At 39.1% G+C, this 19502-nt stretch overlaps 1 protein-coding gene across 2 annotated transcripts in view; it reads left to right on the plus strand.

Annotated features, from left to right (window-relative positions):
- LOC130922186 (membrane-associated guanylate kinase, WW and PDZ domain-containing protein 3) overlaps positions 1–11226 on the plus strand; it is a 271915-nt gene extending 260689 nt beyond the window's left edge. Inside the window, exons 20-22 of one of the 2 annotated variants that reach the window (XM_057846776.1) lie at positions 1027–1165; positions 2079–2171; positions 7419–7564. In XM_057846776.1, coding sequence (XP_057702759.1) covers positions 1027–1165; positions 2079–2128 — 189 coding nt within the window. In that variant the 3' untranslated portion in view covers positions 2129–2171; positions 7419–7564. Of the gene's footprint in view, positions 1–1026; positions 1166–2078; positions 2172–7418 lie in introns of both variants that reach the window. The other variant, XM_057846775.1, reaches the window with a different exon arrangement.
- The last annotated feature ends 8276 nt before the right edge of the window (positions 11227–19502 follow it).

Consider the following 19502-nt stretch of genomic DNA (forward strand, 5'->3'; position numbering starts at 1 on the left):
ATAATGGTGTATACACCACCAACAACAACAATAACAACATGACTTTGACAAGCCTTCAGTATTTAAAAACAGGTCAGTTTGGATCCCGCACTTAAAATTAGTTAAAAAACAGCTTTCAGACCGAAAACTAGATTTTTTTGTTTTGTTGGTTTTGATTTTTTGGGTTTGTTTTCATCAAGGGTGATGCTGTTAAGAGGCTCAAAGAAATTTTCTGGTAACCAACAATGAATTGATTATTTAAATAGTTATTTTCGATTAATTGTGGCAGCCTTACTTTGAGTACAGTTGTGTTGGGGTATTGTATGAGGTCTTGTAGTACTTTCGTGTTGGTATTTCAACTCAGTTCAACAAGACATTATTCAGTGTTGTCACACAAAATCCAATTTGGAAAATTTTCTTTTATGAAAAAGGCCAACAAATGAGGGGGGGAAACAATTGCTCTTATCACAGTAGGCGGCATGGATCCAACTAATGAATCAGATTTGGAGAACCGCCAGTTGGAGTGTGTTACGCAGGAGGTTGCAGAATTTCCACTGTGTTTCGAGCATCCCCACATGGTATGCAGGAAGTCAACAGAAGTCATTTTATGTATTTTGTCTACACATTGTGTCCTTCTTTGGTGCATAAAGCCACAATCAGACCCCTGTTAGTTCCATATGTTGATCCCCTGTCAAAGCGCTTCATAAGCTAATGGAATCATCATGCTGGGAGGTAATTATCATATTGTTACAAGCAAGAGAGAGGAAAAGAACCTCCTTGCGGGGAATCCATCATGTGTGCTCTGTGGGCACATGCGGGAACGTCAAATGTGATTAGGAGATGACGGATCGACATGCTTACTATGTCATCTCTCCATTAATAGAGACTTCCTCAGGCCATGTGTATGTGCTATGAGTTGTTCTCAAATCCAGGCGGGTTCACGAGCTCGGACTTGGACCTTGGAATAAAAATTCTATTTGTTCCGCTAACAAGCTTGTTAAATATGCGAGTGCTGTAAATGGCTGACACGTGGCACGTGTGTTTCAGGTTGGAGACGAGATCGTGGAAATCAACGGCGAGCCGGCCCGCGGGATTTCTCACACGCGTGCCATTGAGCTGATCCAAGCGGGAGGAAGCAAAGTGGCACTGCTGCTGCGACCCGGCGCTGGCTTGACTCAAGATGGTAGTAAGTGCTTGTAGAAAGGCTTGTAACACTTCATTTATTATTATTATATTATTTGTTTTTAAGTTTTCTACTGAATACACATCGATGATGTTCCTTGTTGTTATAATGTGTATATCTTGTTTTCAACTATAATAACTACTACTAATACTATAATTTTTCAACTATATTTTTAATTAAGAAATATAAAATGCATATTCAGAAATATTTAAACTGTTATGATGATTTCATGTTTTTTTTTTATTTCGATAATTTTAAAAATACATATTTTTAAACAATTATACATTATGCATTTTCAATTCACACATTAATTTTTAATTATGTGGAATATTCATTGTTATCAGGGTACAGATTTTTTGTTTGTTGTGGCTGAAAGCGTGTGTGTTATTATTACATTTTGTGATTATTTTTTAATCAGATTATTTAAATTTTTTTTACACATTAGCCATTTTGTAGATGCTGTTTTTTTTGTTAGCAACAGAGCTAAATTGGACTCAGCAATTATTCTTGACAATGTGTGTGAACTGATAAGTCACTGATGGGAAAAGTGAGGCCTCTATTTGAGCAAGGTGTTTAAATTTGAATTCTGTTTGCACCGTTAAACGATCATTGTAAAATAGGGACTAATTTTCCCACCATTCAGTAATTGAAATTCATCCATTATTGCGAGATTGTGTTCATTTGTGCAAGCAGGTGGGCTGCTCGTGCTTTCTAAATGAGCCTTTTTATGAGAAGCGGCACACCACGCCGCTTCCGTAAATCCACCCCCCTTCGTTTCTATAACGATGACGATGACTGTCGACGTTTGCGAATTCATTCTCGGGACGCCACCTGTATTCAATCCTCTCGGGTTTCACGCATTCAATGGCAAACCATCTGCCTCTTCTACTTCATCTTTCTTCTTATTCTCTCGCAGGTAGCGCAGCTTCTTCTACAGTGTGCTACTACACCGAGCACCAACACTAACATCCTCACATGACTTTTCCTGGCCTCTTCTCTTTCTACATGGGTAATTGCTTCCTCAATTTCCTTACTCAGAATTGGACCTATGTGGTGCTCAGCTTCTGGGTAAAATTTCAGGGTGAACTTTTAAATGCACTTCAGCTTTTTGTGGCAGACCATCTCTTAATATCTAATGCAAATGCCAAACGTACTTGAACATTAAACCAGACATCCCAAGTTTCAAAAAAATCATTTCAGGGAGATGTTTATTGACCCTATCAAACCCATCCACCCATCCCAACAACCAACCCACAAACACTCTTCCCCATACATACACACTTAAGGCCACTTAATTTCACCAAATTTTAGTTTTAATAAATTAATACAACGATCCCTCACTACTTCAAGCTGAGTCCGTCGCTGATTTTTTCAAAATTAAAAATAAATAAACACATGCAGTATTTTATAGAGCTGTCCCGATCTGATCTCTCTCTCTCCCTCCTGCTGCTTTTCTTGGTCAGGCAGTGCACTGGAGTTGCTTGTTAAAGTTAACGATGATTGACAGGCGTTAAGGTTTGATCTTGCCAGTGAAGCTTGGAAGCCGAAACTTCAAGGCCCCGCATGTGTCAATCATCGTATATCTTATTAAACATTTGCTGTGGCAACTCATTGTGTATAAGTGAGCAGCGTGAGCGGATTTGAGTGGACTCGCTCAATGAAGCATTTAATAAAGACAATCATTTTTCTGTTATTCTTGTTTAAAAATAATTCAGTGGGACAGGAGCATGCCCTAATATACATATATTAGGGCTGTCAAAATTATCGCATTAACGGGCGGTAATTATTTATATTTAATTATTATATTTATTTATTTATTTTTTTTTTTTTATTAATCACGTTAAAATATTTGATGCAATTAACACACATGCCCCGCTCAAACAGATTAAAATGACAGCAAAGTGCAATGTCCACTTGTTACTTGTGTTTTTTGGAGTTTTGTCGCCCTCTACTGGCGCTTGGGTGCGACTGATTTTATGGGCTTAAGCACCCATGAGCATTGTGTAATTATTGACATCAACAATGGCGGGCTATTGGTTTATTTTTTGATTGAAAATTTTACAAATTTTATTAAAACGAAAACAGTAAGAGGGGTTTTAATATAAAATTTCCATAACTTGTACTAACATTTATCTTTTAAGAACTACAAGTCTTTCTGTCCATGGATCGCTTTAACAGAATGTTAATAATGTTAATGCCATCTTGTTGATTTGTTGTTGTAATAAACAAATACAGTACTAATGTACCGTATGTTGAATGTATATATCCATCTTGTCTTATTTTTCCATTCCAACAATAATTAACAGAAAAATATGGTATATTTTATAGATGGTTTGAAATGTGATTAATTACGATTAATTAATTTTTAAGCTGTAATTAACTCGATTAAAAATTTTAATTGTTTGACGGCCCTAATATATATTATAAGGGGGGGAAAGTAAAAAAAAAAAGACCTCATATGTATCTCTTTCCAATGCTAAACCTGAAAAAATACATTGAACAGACGCACAAAAAAATATATTTTTTGGGGGGTGGGCGCTAATTCGCGTTTTTTCATGTATCGCGGGGGGTTCTGGTTCACATTAACGGCAAAAAATGAGGGATCACTGTAATAATAATAATTTAACACATGATTAAAAAAAATGAATAAAATAATAATTTATTAAAGGTAAATTTATAATTAATTTAGCCTACATTTTACAGAAATAAAATGTAGGGGATGGCGTCTTAAACTTACCTCAACATGTCTCTTACAATGACTCAAGTCACACAGTGTGCCTGTCATCAGTCTTCATCTTAACTAGACAGAGATATACATTACTTTAGTATATTCTGCTTTAAAGGGAATTTTGTATTTTCGTTTCTTACTGGATGATTCGCCTACTGCCATCTCGCGGTCTGCTCTGAGCAGTGTTGTCAATCTTACTTTAAAAAGGTAATTAATTACAGTTACATATTACGTCTCTCAACAAGTAATTGAGTTAGTAACTCAGTTACCTGAATGTAAGAGTAATTAGTTACTTGGAAAAGTAATTGGTGTTACATTTCATGTTTTTTTCATGCAAAAAAACAAAAACAAAAGTCATTTAATGGAAGTCATTTAATATTCTGAATCATCGTTAAAGGTTGTTAAAATTGCTCCCGTGTTTGCCTTAGTTCCCTTCTGTCTAATTTTGACGTGAAAGTTTTAAAACTGTTTCATCATTTAAAGATAGATTCAAGTCAAGATTCTGCAGATTTAGGAGTATTTTAGATGAAAAGTTACTTAGGTTCGCTAGGAAGGTTCTCGACAAAGGAGCCTTCCTGAGAAGTCTACTGCTTTAAGATGGCGGCTGTTTACTAAGCCGGCAAGTCTATCATTTTGCATCTAGGTCTCTACACATACACTAACGCCGCCGTGTCTGTCATTTCGCATCTAGTTCTATATACACGTGATATCAAGCATCGTACCATAGCATAATTTGGGTGTATTTTGTAGGCTATCAGCTACTGTCAGGTATTACTGGAGCCACCTAGCATCGCGTTTGCAACGGCGTCATAAGTTCCTTCCCTCCTCCCCACTCCTGCTCTGCTCTCTTGTCTCTGTGAGTCCGTGTCTCTTACTTTTTTCGCGTCACTCAACCAACGTAGTAACTCGTAGTAACGCACGCCTTTACATTGTCAGTAACGGTAACGGCGTTGCCAAGATGAGAACGTTAATTAATTAGATTACTCACTATTGAAAAAAAAAAAACGCCGTTAGTAATGCCGTTATACTCGAACGCCATTATTAACAACACTGGATCTGAGGTGAGTAAATCGAAGCCCACCCACTCTGAAAGCTTATTGGCTAATTTTACTGACTAAACGTCAAAGCGTGTCGAGTTATTATTTTTCCTGCACTCTTTCACTTGCATTTTTCAAAAACAAGCAAACAAACAAACAAAAACAAACAGTCCCTCGCATAGTCGTAAAAGCCGGGATATTTTGGCCTACTCCCGGGCATCAGGGAACCACTATCAATATCAGGGAGACTTGAGACTTGGGATGTCTGTTAAATATTTGGATATTAAAAAGTTAAAAGGTCAAATTCCACTCGACTGGAAATGTTATAGCATGAACCTCTTCTTATGCCGGGGTATGCTGCAGAGTAATCCACAATCGGTTAAAAATCTGCATGAGATTGGTGTCTTAAAGTAGAATTAATTTGAAATTAGAATTTATGTGTGGGTGTTTTTATTTATCTAAAATTATTCTTTATCTTCTACAAAGAACGACTATTATTACTGCTGCACTGAGAAGCCTCAGTAGTATACCTGTGCTTCTATCCTATACTGCCCCCAGGTGGTCTCAGTTTTCACACCAGAATGAACAAGCCAATGTGGATTGCAGAAGTTTATAATTTGTGCAATCATTAGGGATGGGAATCGAAATCCAATTCCAATTCGGAACCGGTTCCGAGTGTTTCGAGGCCTCGACATCATAATGAAATAGCCTTAACGATCCCTTTAACGAGTCCTGAAGACGCATATTGCGTCGTGACTGTCTTGTTGTCCAAACACATCAAACTAGCATGGCACCAAGAACCACCCGCTCCAAAGTTTGGCTACACTTCACCAGGAAAGAGGGTGAAAATGAAAGGTTATGATGGTTTAGCACGAGCATTGCAGCCGTAAACATAACAATGACAGCACGTAGATTCAAACGATCGAAAGTGTGTCTTCACTTCACGAGGAAAAATTACAACAAAACGACTTGCAATCATTGCAAGGTGGAGATAACTACATCGGGAGGGAAGGTAGAGATAACTGCATCGGGAGGGAATAGACTGTCGGGAGGGAATAGACAGCACTGTCCTCACCGAGACACCTATACAGCTAGCTAAACTCCGAAATGACGATACAGAAGACGTTGGTATAATTTGCTGACTTTATTCAACCATCACTTGAAGAGTGAAACTAAAAATAGAAATGAAACAAATAATTTCGTCCCAAGTAACAAACAGGTTTGCATCAACGTAAATCAGCGATGATTAGCTGTAATAACAAAACAGTTAGCATGCGTTCGCTAGCATTAGCACATCGTTCAAACCACTACACAACTGGATTTAAGTGTCCGATCGCGAGTGGAAACACACAACAACAACAACACAAAAGATGATACATACAGGCGTTGCCTCTGTAGATATTTTACAAGCATTAACAAAGAACATAGGGTCGTAGCAGTGCTTCCCTCTCTCACTAACTCTCTCACGCTTTCTCTCGCGTTCTTCTTCACGTGAGGAAGCGCAAGGGCGCCCCCACTTGAGCGTGAAAGCACCATAAAAACTAAAAGGCATGCACTTCAATATTCTGGTAAATAATACTTTAACAGGGGTCCCCAAACTACGGCCCGCGGGCCGAATACGGCCCGCCCCAACATTCAGTCCGGCCCCCTGAACAATACCAGAGAGCTTTTTTTTTTTTTTTTTTCTCAATAGTGTTATTTATTTTCTGGCCTTTTTCTGTGAAGAACTCAGAGAGGGTTATTTGGTTATTATCTATTTGATTAATAGTGCAATTATTATTAATTATTATTATATTATTATTTTTATTTTATTTACTTTTGTTCCGTGAAATATCCAGAAAGGGTTATTTGATTGTGGCTTTCTGAAAAACAATAATTGTTTTACATTCAGGCACTCCTGCAATCGTCACACTTTTTCTGTTACAAACTGACCCCGGCCCCTCAGAGAAGGGAAAAGTTATGCAGCCCTCACTGGAAAAAGTTTGGGGACCCCTGCAAGTTTAACACATATTGCTAACGGCAGACCAACTACCTATATGCTAATATATACCAATATTTTTTATTTCTATTAGAAAAATGTTTCAGTAAAATGTTAAACATTCTTGTGCATTTGCCACTTTTTGCCACAGTTAATATTGAGGCTTTGGGCCTCTTTTGACCTTGTTGTGAGTTTTTAAGGTTGTGACTTCTGATTAAACAAACTCAATGCCAATCTAAATTTTTGTTCTTTCCCCCCCCCAAATTAGAATCGATAAGAGAATCACTAAAGAATCGAATCTTTAAGCAATATCGATAATGGAATCGGAATCGTAAAAATCCTATCAATTCCCATCCCTAGTAATCATGCTACATTTTTGTAAAGTATGATATCAAAAGTGGTATTTTTCTCATTAACTCATAGGCTGCTATTGATATCATTACCCTGAAATTTCCCCTGAAATCTGCATAGCCAGGTCTTTATTGTGACTAGTGTATATGTCGTCTCTCGCAGGTCAAAAATACATTTCTCCCTCCAGCGCCACCAGAGAAGTGTTTTTCTCAGACACATCACCCTTGTCCTTTCCATACCTCACTGGGACCTCCATCTTAGCGCCTATTCCTCACTATGGCGGTCCCAAGCACCCCCGTCGTCGGGGCGGCACGTCTTCGCCACGAAGACCGCAGGGTTTGAGCTCAGTAACGGAGCAGGACGAGCGGTGGGACGCGAAAACCGAGACGACGCCGGGGAGAGTGACGCGTGGCCCTAAAGCAGGGGGGATGCTATTCCAAGCCAAAGACCAGCCTCGTGGGGCTGGACGGACTGAGAACCAGGCCCCTGTAGCGATGCACCACGAGGGCAAGGCCGCGCCGACGCGGTCCCTCAGCCTGGGGGAGGCGGCTCGCCCAAACGGCGTCCATAGACACAAAGAGTACAGGAGAAGCGACAGTAGAGTCTTTTTGAAATCGAGTCACGACACAGTGAGATCCCAAACCCGCAGAGTGAGTGAGAGAACCTCCGTCCAGAGAGACGTGAATGGCAGCCGGAGTGCAGAAGACTGGAAGACACGGAAAGACATTTCCTTCAAAGGTCCCCTAGTCACGCCAGGCAAGACGGAACCTGTGACCACCAGGACTCTAAGGAACTCTTCTAGGGACCCACCCATTAGCCCCGGCGAATGGAAAGTACCCTGCCAAGCCCGGATCCTCTCCCAGGCTGAGGTTCTCCAACACCCTTTCTGGTAGGAGAACACAGCATCCTCAGCCAAATGTTTTGTTCTGAGCGCTTCCAGCCAAAGTACTACCCGATGACACTTTTATAATCTTTGGCACTCTTTTTTTTTTTTTTTTTTCGGGACGTACCTGTGGCATGTAGCAGCCCCCTCCCCCAACCCCCTGCCTCGACTCGCTGCTCTCAGATAGGCGGAACGTCTCGCCATGTGATTTTGTGCCAATCGCATCCATCCGCCCCATTATGCAAGGCAAGGAGGAAAACTCACCAGGGACTATTTTTCTATTTTGCATGCAGTCGATCCTTCTTTTTGACACACAAGACGACCGTTATTTGTCGCCTCACATTTAACTGACTGTTCACTCTTTTCCATTCGTATCCTTCAAATGACCAGAAACTTGTGCTTTTTGAAATGTCGTTTACTGAGCGTACGAAACAACGGCAATTATAAGATTTTACTCTACGGGGGGAGGGGTCTTCGTTTTACTATACTGCGACACAGCAAAGTAACCTGATTATTTCAAAAATAATCTGTCACTGACTTAGAAGAAACATACACTAGAATGATTCATAGCCACGTTGAAGGGACCCAAGAGTGAAATTTAAGACACTTAATTATCATAACTTTTATTTATTGTTTTTAAATTGGCACCAAAACCTACACAACAGCAGAGAACTGTGAATTCTACACAGGAAGGTCGAGCCGAGATTTGAACCCTCTTTACGTGAGGCAGATATGCCCACCATTAGCTTAACCATGAAATGACGACACTTGGGTCAAAAATAGTAATGATGGATTTTTCACTGTCCTTTTTCCCCCCAAGGCTCCAAACATATTGAAATTTGTTCTACTTCAAATTCGAGGAAATTAGAGATCAAACATGAGAGAATGGCCAGAAGCCTTGAGGCATGTTTGCCTTTCAAAAATCCTTAGTAACCATCCTTTATTAAAAAAAACTCACTTTTGACCCTTGTTTGGTCAGTTATGGAGAGTTGGCACTACATAACTGTCTCCTGGCTTATTGCGTTTAGCAGCTGATATTTGTAATATAGTGAAAGCCGGTTGAAAACAGGCAACTTGAGTATTCTCAGTTTCTTTGAATGGTCAAGATAGTTTGGCTTGGAAAAGCACAAAATCAACTTTTGGATGCAAATTTTAAAGTGAAAGTTTCTGAAGTGAAAGTTTATTCAATTTGAAAATATCACCCTAAAAACACACACATATTGCCTTTGCAACGTGTCGTATCTATCGTGACAATGTGTGAGAAGCATCTGGGTTCAATGGAACGGCTCACAAATGAAACACAGTAATAAAACCCGAAAATGTTGTATGTTGGGACAATGTTTATCCCAGGACCCTCTGTATGTACATGTAGCCAATACATGTTTTTGATAGCGCCATTTCGGCGGCGTCCTGTGTTCTTTCGCGTTGGAATCTTTGTACGTCTTGACAATTAGAAGTCACGCGTAAACCGCTGTATTCAGCATTTGCAGTCGCTTCGAACATGTTTCCTTGTGAATTATAATAGATATTTATATATATAAATATATATATGAATGTCATGTCATGTTTTGCTGAAAATATCTACGAAACTCCACTGCACTGCGTTTGCCCAACCTGTAGCATAACAAATTGCGGATATTTAACCATGTGTGATCTGCTGCCAATGCCATGTTATTATGTGTTAAGGTCAAAATGCCAATGTATGTAAGATTTGTAAGTAATGCTGCTGCCTACTGACGAGGTAATAGAAAGATGGGGTGTGCTGCTTTTTGACTTCTTGTCAAGGTCTCCCGATCTCTGCCGCAAATGACTATGGCCGTCCGCTTCAGCTTTATAAAATGTGCATTGACGCTGACCTGCTTAGAATGTTTAAGCTTACATTTAGCGAATCCTATGTGTTATTATTCGGCGTTAAACATTTTGTTAATGCGGCCTCATCAATCCTCATGATATCAGTGTTTGTATTAAGTTTATTGTAATATTCAGTGGCTGCCATTGATGGAAATAGACGTCCATTCCATTTGGAATGGGAGCCAGGCTTTCGAGTCCAAATTGACTGGACGTCTCTGTAGTCACAAACTAATTTAAATTAATAGCATATAAATGAAAATAGCTCATGTGGCTCTGAAACCGCACGTGGTAGGCCTTTGATTGGACATCTCTCATTGTCAATGGCATTGAAAGAGGAAATATTTTGACACATGTAAGCACAGCTCTGATATCTGCAAAATTATGAAGTACTTAAATGAGATTTATTTATAAAATGTATGCAAAAGCTTTACAAAACTATATGTATTCTAAATTCAACTTAACTCACTTGACAAGTTAACTCTCGTTTGCACAGATAATGAGTGAAAAAGACACATTCAGTAATAAAGACCGAACACATAAGATTTATTTAACCATAATATATATTTTACTGTTCTAAATTAAAGTCAAAGTCAGAATGCTTTCTAGATAATTTATTTTTCTATTATTTATTCCAAGAGTCCTTGACTTTAAAGTCAATATTCTTCTTATATTGTTGTTGAAACGAATCCACGTTGACAATTCAGGTGAGCTCAGGGAACATAAGAGTTGTAGCAAACACGAGATCGAAGGGATGTCGGGGTTCGAGCTTTTGTGCAATATACCAAGCAAGGGGCAGTCTGCTTACAAAACACAATTTCTTATTTTGTCGAAAGTCGAATTATTTGAGCTCTTATTTTCTCATCCTTGTATCATGCTGTGGCCTTGCATCGCTTTGGTAGGAAATCAATCTGTGTGCTTCTCTTCTACATGGCGTAGGAAACGTAGATGTAAATGTTTGTACATTGTACAGCACCTTTCTAAATATTCACTCACCGCTCTATCGGTGGGAAAGAAAAAAGAAGTCTATTCATGAAATTGCCCCATTATTTTTATATTTAAAAAAAACAAAAACAAAGGAAGAGCATATTTCACTTTTTAGCTACCAGTGACGGACATAGACGTCAATTGGATTAGACGTCTTGTCGTCAGTGGCAGCCAATGAGTTAAACATGGTTTGAAAAATGGATCTTGACATGGTGTTCTGTTCATGCACTGAATAATAAAGTTTTACCTGAAAACAGCCTTCAGACTGCTGTTAATTTGTATTTAAAAAACAAAACAAAAAGAAAAAACAACTGCCTTCGTCAGGATGTCAGACCTGTTGTCATGGTAACTCACTTCTTTCCACCACAGATGTGGAAGTGTTTCTTTTTGCCCCATACACTGCTGGTCAAAAGTATTGGCACCACTGCAATTCTGTCACATAATGCTCAATTTCTCCCAGAAAATGATTGCAATTAAAAATGGTTTGGTAGTAATAACTTCATTTATTTTGCTTGCAATGAAAAAACAAAAGAGAATAGCAAAAAAATTAAATCATTATCCTTTTACACAAAACTCCAAAAATGGGCCAGACTCAATTATTGGCAGTCTTTGAAAAATCATGCCATGCTTCTGTATTTTTTTGTAATTAACAACACCTGTTACTTACCTGTGGCACATAACAGTAGCTGGCAATAACTAAATAACACGTGCAGCCAGTTAAAATGGATTGAAGTTGACTCAACCTCTGTCCTGCATCCTTGTGTGTACCACATTGAGTTTGGAGAAAAGAAAGAATACCAAAGAACTGTCTGAGGACTTGAGAAGCAAATTTGTGAGGAAGCATGGGCAATCACAAGGCTACAATCTCCAAAGACCTGAATGTTCCTGCGTCTACCGTGCGCAGTGTCATCAATAAGTGTAAAGCCCATGGCACTATGCCTAACCTCCCTAGATGTGGACGGAAACGAAAAATTGACGAGAGATTTCAATAAAAGATTGTGCGGATGGTGGATAAAGAAACTCGACTAACTTACAAACAAGGTCAAGCTGTCCTGCAGTCCGAGGGTACAACAATGTCAACCTGTACTATCTGTAGGCATCTGAATGAAAAGGCACTCAATGGTAGGATACCCAGGAAGACCCCATTTCTGACCCAGAGACATACAAAAGTCAGGCTGGACTTCGCCAAAACCTACCTGAGAAAGCCAAAAACGTTTTGGAAGAATGTTCTCTGGTCAGATGAGACAAAAGTAGAGCTTTTTGGGAAAAGGCATCAACATAGAGTTAACGGGGGGGGGGGGGGGGGAATGAGACCTTCAAAGAAAAGAACACTGTCCCCACAGTCAAACATGGCGGCGGTTCCCTGATGTTTTGGGGTTGCTTTGCTTCCTCTGGCACTGGACTGCTTGACCATGTGCACGGTGTTATGAAGTCTGAAGACTACCAACAGATTTTGCAGCATAATGTAGGGCCCAGTGTGAGAAAGCTGGGTCTCCCTCAGAGGTCATGGGTCTTCCAGCAGGACAATGACCCAAAACACACTTCAAAAAGCACTAGAAAATAGTTTGAGAGAAAGCACTGGAGACTTCTAAAGTGGCCAGCAATGAGTTCATACCTGAATCCCATAGAACACCTGTGGAGTGATCTGAAAATGGCAGTTTGGAGAAGGCATCCTTCAAATCTAAAACCTGGAGATGTTGGCCAAAGAAAAATGGTCTAAAATTCCAGCAGAGCATTGTAAGAAACTCACTGATGGATACGGAAGGCGAATTTTGGCAGTTATTTTGTCTAAAGGTTGTGCTACTAAGTATTAGGCTGAGGGTGCCAATACTTTTGTCTGGTCCATTTTTGGAATATTGTGTAAAATGATCATGATTTAATTTTTTTTTCATTCTCTTCTTCGTTTTTTCATTGCAAGCAAAATAAATGAAGATGTTACTACCAAAGCATTTGTAATTGCAATCATATTCTGGGAGAAATTGAGCATTATCTGACAGAATTGCAGGGGTGCAAATACTTTTGGCCAGCAGTGTAGATCAAATCAGTCTAAAGCACCGATGTGGCTCATTATGTCTTCATTGGTCGGGCGGGAGTTTTAAAGCGATTTTCAAGGATTTGGGGATTTCCCAATTGAGAGTGAGGCATATTAAAAAAAAATGTGTGTGTGCAATTTTACACACTCAAATATATGGCTGACATGACACTGAATCCATATCATTGTGTTCGCACACACACAAATCCATTCATAAATGCACTGGTAGCAAAAGAGACTGGTGAATGGTCACTTTGTGTTCTTGACAATGACAACGCAAGTGCAGTAGTATGAAACTGAATATTGTTTTGAAAATTGTGGTCATTTTTTTTTTTTTTTTTAAAGTCGAATATTCCGCTTGTCAAAATATTTCCTGAACTGTTCTCAAGCTTAGTGAGAAACAAGTTATGTTTTGTAGTTAATCTTTACCACCACAAGGTGGGGCACCTTTACCAACCTATCATTGGTTGCTGCCTTGTTGAAGTGAACAATTTTTCCCTGGAAAATCAGATGCCCTCTGGAGTCGAATTTAGGATGGCAACAGGAAATGAGCAGTCATGTTTCACATGTTAAACGTTTGACCCCGCATTCGTAGGTGGGAGGCCCACCCTCTCAATAAACCCTCCCCACTCATTTTCTGTTTTCCATGTTCAAATCCCACATCTGTGTGTATCAACTTATTGGAATGTTGCTAACCAGGTTAACTTCGCGGCATGGAATGTTTACCCTGCGGCAGCCCAAGGGCGTAGGTTTGGTCTCAATATTGGTAGGGACGACAGAACAGCATAATCTGCATTTACACTTTTTGCTGGGGACAGGACATTAATAAGACCAAACTGATTGGGTGAATGGGTGTCAGCAGTGGCGGACTTGGCAATTTTGGGGCCTAAGGCGAACATATCTAGGGGCCCTCTTCATGGGTCAGGGGTTAAAAAGGTGAGGGTGTGGAGGAAATATGTTCTGGTACACTAGGGCTGTCCTAAACGAGAAATTTTCTCCTGATTATTCAACCGACTAGTTTTACGATTAGTCGACTAATCTAATAATTTTCTTTCTTTCTTTTTTTTTTTTTTTTTTTTTTTTTTTACTAATTTAACAATGACATTTTTGTTGACGCTTATTAATTCACAAAACCATTTTGGAACACTTAAATTCTTTATTAAAGTACAAATAATCATGTAAATAACAATAATTAATCACAAACAATGAGGTTAAATGCTAATAGCATTTACTAGTGCAAAAGAATGGAAAGTACCGTAATTTCCGGACTACATGCCGCTACTTTTTTCCCTCATTTTGGGTCCTGCGGCGTTTGCAATGATGCGGCCAATTTGTGTATTATTCTGACGGCCGCCAGGGGCGCTCGAGCATGGAATGTGGGAGTGAGACACGAGGAATATATGTGCCGAGGAAGACGCTAGTTTGCACTATTTCCGGTAGTTTAACTTTGTGCGTTGTGCATGAATAGAGGTGACGGACCCGCGTCTTTGTGCATGAGTAGAATTGGCAGACATGCATCATGGAAAATGCTAGAAGAAATTAAATTGGCCATCCGAGTTGTATGGGACGCTTTGATGACGAGCGGCAAGAGATCGTTTGCCAAGACTCGCCGCATGCGAAAAGCAGCTTTTGCACAGGTTTGCCGGGGGAGCCTGGCACTGTGAAGCGCTGTGAAAGAGTCCGCCATCACCAACGGGGTTTGAGGGGCCAGTCTGCTGCGTGACGAGGCGAGGAGGACGGCACAGGCTGGGAGTGAATATGCCTCATTATGGGAGACATTGAAGGCGACGGCGAAGGAGAGACTGAGTAGGTGCTTGGCGAAGTTCATCTGAGCGTCTTCATATCTGACACTGAGGGTGAAGAATTCCATGGTTTGAATGCACAGGAGGAAGATGAAGATTGCTAACAAAGACTTATGTTTTTATTAACCAGCACAATTAGTGCTGCACCACCATGCTGATGCTATGTAACTTCCGTGCTGCTGCTATATAACTGCCGTGTTTGCCGGCGCTGTTTGGAACGAAAAGTTAAGGTGTGTTATTAAAAGTTTGAAAACTGTATTTCTTTGTCAATGTCTCTTGTTACTAAGTGGGCACACGCGGCTTATAGGCAGGAGAGGCTTATTTATGTACAAAATTGTTTTTCCTTTAAAAATTTACTGGGTGAGGCTTGTAATCAGGGGCACCCAATCGTCCAGAAATTACGGTAAACAGATTCAGAACACTGACTTTGCCTTTCCAACATTATTCAAAACAATTCTTAAAAAAAAAAAACCTAGCACTATCATTATGGTATACTACTATATATAATAGTAGTATAATAATTATAGTAATTATTCAATACCAATCATATTAGTCATAAAGAGTGTCATTTGAAAGCTATTCTTGGTGTAGAATCTGTATTCTGTAGTATTTACTCAACATATTATAATATTAATTCTGAAGTATGCGGGATTAACTCCAGAAATCGTTTTTTATATGACGACCATGACGTGTTTTTTTTTTTTTTTAAATGTTCACCGGAGGTAATCTTTACACTCTATAAAAAACATTCTTCGTCATTGCTTGTGGTAATAGATTTAATTTTTTTTTCGTTAGCAAATGCTGTTAACCAGCTGTTGAGTGTTATTGTATGACTGATTGGAACTGTCCTGCATTGTTTCGCCACAGGGTGTGCTGTCGTGTATTTTATGTTCGGTGTGAAGAAGAAGAAAGTTTAAAGAGGCATTATCGGCCTGTTCTCAACTTCTCCCTCACTGCACTTTGGCTTTCATGGAGAGCACGTTCGCTCATGTTTTCGAAATAAACGATAGCCGACGTGCAAAGCAGCAAGTGAGCTGTAAAAATAGCAAGCTTCGTGGCGTGAAAATGCGGGAGAGCTAAGTGAAGCTAACGGACAGCTAAGCGATGCTAAACGGAACTAAGCTAAACGGCGCTAAATGAAGCTAAGCGACTGATAGTCAGTCCGTCGTCGTGGACCAGTCCATTGTAGTGTTTGTGTGTGGGGAGATAATATAAATGCAGGATTCAAATGGCTTTCTTTTTTATTTTGTTATTTGTTTGTTCGATATGCTGACATAATTATACATGACGAATAGTTGGGGGTGCTGCTGGTTCTGGTGGCCCAAGCCCATGCTTGTTGGGGCAAGGGCAGCTGGTTGGGGGCCCCCTACTGGTTGGGGGTCTAAGGCGATCGCCCACTTTGCCTGAATAGTAGATCCGCCTATGCGTGTCAGGGCTACATTTGTCACAAATATCAACCTAATTAATTGATGGGCTAAATCAGGGGTCCCCAAACTTTTCCTGTGAAGGGCACATAACTTTTCCCCTTCTCTGATGAGGGGCCGGGGTCAGTTTATAACAGAAAAGGTGTGACGATTGCAGGAGTGCCTAAATGTAAAAATGCATTGTTTTTCAGAAAGTCATAATCAAATAACCCTTTCTGGATTCTTCACGGAACAAAAGTGAATAAAATAATTGTAATGTAATATAATATAATATGGGAAATGAATGAATGAATTAATAATATAATATAATAATAACACTATTAATTAAATAGATAATAACCAAATAACCCTCTCTGGGTTCTTCACAGAAAAAAGCCAGGAAATGAATAACACTATTGAGAAAAAAAATATATATTGTTCAGGGGGCCGGACCAAATGTGGAGGCGGGCCGTAGTTTGGGGACCCCTGGGCTAAATGATCAATGCAAAATGAGTCTGTATTGACTTATGCTAACTTTCATATGTATTGGTTCAGGTGATAACTGTTCGATTCAACCTTTGTTTTCAAAAACTACTAAAGAAAAATTTTGAAAACATAAATGTCTGGATTTTATTAGCAAATTTAAATTGCGATATTTGAACATAAATTACATTAACATACACAATAGATACAAACTTGTTAATGTGTTAACTACCCAGGAATGCAAAAAAATCAACATTTGTCTTAAGACCGCTCAACATTGTCTGTCTAAATAAATTAAATATAACTGAAAAAACGTCTTAGTCAGGGAATAACACAAATAAATAAAAATGGAGCCTTCCTTCAGATAAAACACTACTGCTTTTGTCCACAAGCACAGCTAAACTCAACAGAAAATGAAAGCTCCTTTGGGCTGCTTTAAGGCCACATAAATAAAATAAAAATGACAATTGGGAAGAAGGGCGTAAACCTCGGGTTCACTACATTTCTAACAGTTTAAGGAGAAAACACATACAGAAGGACACTTCTCTCTCAGCAGCTTCCTACTCGAGTTTTGCAGGTTAGCAAATTCACACAGTTTAATGTTAAGCTAACTAAATTTGTGGTGTTTTCCCCACCTCCACAACATTGACGTCTTTTTACATTACTTACAGTGGATGCTGGTGCTGTTGGCTGAAAAAAAAAAAACTTATAATATCCCTCCTCTTTGAAGGCGGCATGTTGTCAACATGGTGTATAAGTAATCAACCAATCAAACGTGTTTGAGGGTAAAAAAAATGGACTGGCACATTCAGCAAGTGAAAAGGGGTAAATGTAAGTCTGAACATAATGAAAATAATTCACTTAATAATAGTAGGGTCAATTCTATCCTTACGGCATATGGGAATCCAATCTAAATGACCTATATAACTGAAGTCATTATATAATGCAAATAATGTTGCTTAAAAATTGGTGGGGACAATTTGATCATCCTAAAAAGTTTGTAGTGTTATGTCCCTAGTGTCTCTATGCAAACCTACGCCCTTGCGGCAGCCATAACTTTAGTCTCATTAAAATCCCTTCTCTCAAAATGAGCTCCCAGAAGTGCTGAACTTTGTGTGGCGTTAACCAGAGGCTCTTTAAAAGGTTGCAGGTGTTGTCTGCCCCCCAAAAACATGACTGTGAATGTGATAAGTTCATTCTAATCACGGAAATGCACACTTGGGGAACCACAACATTTGAGATGAATTCATTTTTAGCCTCTTTAAAAAATAAAGTGGAACTACAACAGGGGTGTGTAAACTTTTTACACATACCACACTGTAAAACTAATGTACTTTCCTAAAAATTGAATGCTTTGCGTTTTAAACTGGTATCTCTATACTTTGAGCCAGACGTGTTAACCGCTTTTTCGCTTTGCTCCCTAAGCAAATTGCAATCAATTCCCCCGAAATCTCCAATTCAGTTTTCCAAATGTTCCTTTGACGCCAAAGTGTGCGATCCAGCTGTTGCCAGGGTGACGGCGTGTGTGGGTGGATGTCTCATGTGGGTCAACAATAAGACTTGACGTGGAGAACCTCCCTTTGGAATTCACCCCAGAGTGTGTCTGACTGATGAGGTACAGCCCCTTTGTTTCTGACAGTTGTGGAATGTGTCCATGACAATAACACAAACTTATATAACTGTCAAAACATCACCGTCATCCTTTCAGACTTCCTTTTTAGACATGTTTATGACAGTGTTCTTGTGCGGTATCCTGGAGCACAATATGGAATAACAAGGGCTTCCCTCCCCTTATTATTCGAAGAAGGAATACCCTTTATGATTTCGCCTTTTAGCCACACCCATTTTTTAGTGGGGGGGGGCGTCTTTAAAAACAAGAAGGTGGGTCCTGGTTTAACTGACGACGCTCTTAACCATAATTCAAATCTATGACAAATTCTTACGCAAGAGTAAAAAATGGCATTAAAAAATGTTTGCGTGTTTTTTTAAATGATAGATCCTTTCATTTCTATTGTCCCGATAGGGTTTTAGAAAAGGCTAGTTGAAATCTTTCACTGAAAGCACTTCCTGCCTGGAATATACTTTACACAGTAAGAGTCTTTGCATTACATTACTACTAGAGTTTGTGGGACTCGCTCCAGACTAAACAGTGAAAGATGTTTGTACATAGTCACCATGACTAATTTAACCATGTACATCAGAAATAAGTGATATACTTCTTGAAATAATAATTTAAAAAAAAAAAAAAAAAAAAAAAAAAAAAAAAAAAGGGGAAAAAAGGGGGAAAAAACATATGAAGACAAATACGTAAAAATGAATAGAAATAAATTACAAATGCATTGTCAAGTTTTTTCCCCATGGTGTCAATTCAGGTATTTTATTGCATTTATTTTGACTTCAGGTTTTTTTTTTTTTTTGGGGGGGGGGGGGAAGATAAAAAATTAATAAATGTTCAATCACATCCTATTAACATTGCCATTGGCAGTGGTAGTATCCCTCTGTAAAAGTGGTTAAGACCATGGTCCATGACGGACTTACTCATTGGCTGCTTCGATCATTGCTATCCCACCCAAAATGGATTGGACGCCTTTAGCTGTCAATGGCAGACAATGAGGTAAACAAGGATATTAAAGAAACAAAGTCCGACAGAAGAAGAAAATTCCTATTTTCAACTTATTTTTCCATTTTTCAGTTTTGTTACCTTTCTGTTAGTTCTACTCTTTTATTGTATTTATTTTTGGTCATCGACTGTTTATATTTGAACATTTATGACATTGATCGTTTAGGTAACATACTTATATCTGCTCA

The sequence above is a fragment of the Corythoichthys intestinalis genome, chromosome 9, assembly GCF_030265065.1.
Source record: "Corythoichthys intestinalis isolate RoL2023-P3 chromosome 9, ASM3026506v1, whole genome shotgun sequence".
In the NCBI taxonomy this organism is placed as follows: domain Eukaryota; kingdom Metazoa; phylum Chordata; class Actinopteri; order Syngnathiformes; family Syngnathidae; genus Corythoichthys; species Corythoichthys intestinalis.